Source organism: Limulus polyphemus, unplaced genomic scaffold, assembly GCF_000517525.1.
Source record: "Limulus polyphemus unplaced genomic scaffold, Limulus_polyphemus-2.1.2 Scaffold9176, whole genome shotgun sequence".
Taxonomy (NCBI): domain Eukaryota; kingdom Metazoa; phylum Arthropoda; class Merostomata; order Xiphosura; family Limulidae; genus Limulus; species Limulus polyphemus.
The window spans coordinates 13765-17377 of NW_013674786.1; the positions used below are offsets into that span (position 1 = coordinate 13765).

The 3613-nt window shown below is 38.5% G+C and overlaps 1 protein-coding gene across 1 annotated transcript in view; it reads right to left on the reverse strand.

Moving 5' to 3' along the window:
* Positions 1 to 1324: 1324 nt before the first annotated feature.
* Positions 1325 to 3613, reverse strand: part of LOC106475793 (sex peptide receptor-like) — an 8742-nt gene continuing 6453 nt past the window's right edge. The window contains exon 2 of the mRNA XM_013936469.2: positions 1325 to 3386. Coding sequence (XP_013791923.1) covers positions 1938 to 3137 — 1200 coding nt within the window. The 5' untranslated portion in view covers positions 3138 to 3386 and the 3' untranslated portion in view covers positions 1325 to 1937. The remainder of the gene's footprint in view (positions 3387 to 3613) is intronic.

Here is a 3613-nt window from a genome sequence, read left to right on the forward strand (position 1 = left end):
GTGTTGTAAGGAAAGCTTTTCGTCAATTAAAAGTAGGGTAAAGCTTTGATGTGTTGTAAGGAAAGCTTTTCGTCAATTAAAAGTAGGGTAAAGCTTTGATGTGTTGTAAGGAAAGCTTTTCGTTAATTAAAAGTAGGGTAAAGCTTTGATGTGTTATAAGGAAAGCTTTTCGTTAATTAAAAGTAGTGTAAAGCTTTGATGTGTTGTAAGGAAAGCTTTTCGTCAATTAAAAGTAGGGCACATCTCTCATGTGTTATAAGGAAAGCTTTCGTTATTAAACGTAGTGTAAAGCTTTGATGTGTTGTAAGGAAAGCTTTCGTCAATTAAAAGTAGGGCACATCTCTCATGTGTTATAAGGAAAGCTTTTCGTTAATTAAAAGTAGTAAAGCTTTGATGTGTTGTAAGGAAAGCTTTTCGTCAATTAAAAGTAGGGCACATCTCTCATGTGTTATAAGGAAAGCTTTTCGTTAATTAAAAGTAGGGTAAAGCTTTGATGTGTTATAAGGAAAGCTTTTCGTCAATTAAAAGTAGGGAAAATCTCTCATATCTTGTAAGGAAGGCTTTTCGTTAATTAAAAGAAGGGTAAATCCCTCATGTGTTGTAAGGAAGGCTTCTTGTTAATTAACGGTAGGATAAATCTCTCGTGTGTTGTAAAGAAGGCCTCTTGTTAATTAAAAGTAGGGTAAATCTCTCGTGTGTTGTAAGAAAGATCTTTCTTTAATTAACTAGACAAGCAAAAGTAGCAATAGTTGAGGATTTATGTTCGCTAATTTTCTTCTATACATATATGGGTAGGTAAATATATATATATGAAAATAATAATAAACTTTATAACTATCGCCCTGAAATTAGTCTTGGGTTGTTACAGATAAAACCGTAGATTCGGGTTTTCTATACTTGAAACAACACCAAACAGACAATGAGCGAATACGACTGTTTATTGACACAACCATACATATCATTGACAGTGAGAAAATACAACTGTTTATTGACACAACCATACATATTATTGTATCCATAAGCGGAAAGCTGAACCATAACAATTAACGGTAACTCGCGACACATACGGAAACAGCGTGTTTTGTACACAATTAACCGTAACTCGCGACACATACGGAAACAGCGTGTTTTGTACACAATTAACCGTAACTCGCGACACATATGGAAGCAGCGTGTTTTGTACACAATTAACTGTAACTCGCGACACATACGGAAACAGCGTGTTTTGTACACAATTAACGGTAACTCGCGACACATACGGAAACAGGGTGTTTTGTACACAATTAACTGTAACTCGCGACACATACGGAAACAGCGTGTTTTGTACACTTAATATCCATCTATTGAACATGCAAACTTATAACGGGTACGTAGCAATAGAACAGAACGGATATCTAAACACTGTATTGCGGTGTTCGAACACCCCCTCGTGGTGAAGTCAGCTTACATTAATGAGCCCCAGGATTTATTGTAAGCTCACCACCTATTGGAGGGGGGTTTACAGCGGAACTTTGGGAATCCACAAAACAGTAATGCCTAATAATCACACCAAGGCTTTAAAATTAGTACCCCCCCCCAAAAAAAATGTAATATCCAGATTTTAAACGTACTAGGTCCGTTAAATAGTGGTTTTATAATTATCTGGAGTTTAAAGGTCGTTGTTCTCTAACCTTTTCAACCTGTTAACCTCTTCAATGTACATTATATATTATGAAAGACAGTAAAAGGAAGCCACAACGTTTTTCACTCTACTTTAAAGTTCTTAAGTTCTCATGACGAGAACAGTAAGACTGCGTGTCCAGTATAACCTTTTTTTGGTAATAAATATTTCGTTTTGTTATAGATAAAATATTTGAAGTTGTATCATTAACTAGCGTCTTAGTCATTTACTTACTTTATCATCTATCTGCTGTGGTGATTTTTAAATGGTTTACCTTTTATAAAACAGTCTCGTGAGCTGAATGTTTTGGTGGTCCGTTAACTAGGCTATATCTCGACGAACTTTCACGCCTGCTGACGAGATTACCCATCACGAACAAGTCTTTAAATGTCTCTCGGAATTGTCGACTCATGCCACAGTAAATAGCAAAGTTAAAAGGGTAACTGAGCATAATGAAGAAATTTGTGAATAGAATGGTGGCGTTCAAGTCATTGTAATCGGCGATCTGGATTTCGAGCGCATTTTGCATGACGTGGAGCAGAGTTGTCACCGCCAGGGGGATCTCGACAGCAAGGAAGACTGTTACAACAACGATTAACATGAGAGTGGTACAGTTACTATCCCGTAGTTTCTTGCACTCGCTCTTCCGATTTTCCTTGAAGAGTCTGTCTCTTTTAATCTGGGCTTCCTTCATAGCTCGGAAGAGAAGTACGTTCATCACAACCAGAGCGGTGCAAGGTCCAATATGTACGAACAATATACGGAAAACGTAGTAGTAGGTGAAATATACGTTTTCGTTGATAACATCTTTTACCCAACTCGCGGTTTCAAACACGCAGCCAAAGTAAACCGCGTCATTCCACCTGAACTGTACCAACTGAAAGACTCGGTCAAATATTCTGGTGGACTGGTGGAAGAAAGCTACGAGGTACACGGAAACCATGGCCTTTACAACACGTGGGACAGTGCACCAGGTGGTGGCAACTGTCGGGTGACACACGTAGATGTAGCGCTGAACAGCTAGGACGAGGGTGAGCCAGATGGAAGCGGTGTGGAAGAACGCGGGTATCACTTCATACATGTAATGGTAGCAATAGCAAGCTGGGATGGGAAACAATACATTATTGTAGTTACCAAGGGTATACATGTAGAAATACCAAGGAGCCGGAAACAACAACGTTAATAAGTCGGAGATGGCCATAGCCAGAAGGACCAAATTGGTCGGAGTACGCATGTGTCGTTGTGCCAGCACTACTACGACGAGAGTATTGGCCACGATTGTAATCAGCAGTAAGAATGGCATGATGTAGCCAAACAATGGCATCGCGTATTTGAAGGGTACGTCCCTTGTTATGTTCAGCAAGGTCCTGATTTCTGAAGAATTGGGTATATAAGGAGGCGAGTACGTTTCATTTGTCGTATTCGTTTCACCGACATCGTACAGAAACGTTATTATTGTATCTGCAGTGTGATTCATAATGTTTACTTACAAATAACAGACTAATTCAGTTGGGTCATCGTGCTGATGTAGCTCATCTTCAAAAATATGTAACTTAAAAATAAAGTATTTAAAAATCAGTTCGCCAACAAATTCGTCTTTCTGATTTAGTAAGGTTAGAAAATATTCGCAACTGTGATTGGTTGGATGTATAAAAACTGAAACACTATATCAGATTATCAGGCCAGTCAGGTCAGGGGGTGAGTTGTTCCAGCTCTTACTGGACACCTGAAAAGAAAACCAAGAACACTTAGATACGAGAGCCATGAAGCATCTTTACATGTCATACTAATTAACTTTTCAACTTGTTTTTACGTTTATCATAATTATACGGAATGAATACTCAATTTTATACACCTGGAAAAAAGTTAAGCACCCCAGTAAGCACGTCCCTGGTGTACTTTTCGCCAGTAAGGTTGCCATTGATTGTTACCAAATCCAGCTTGCAATCATGG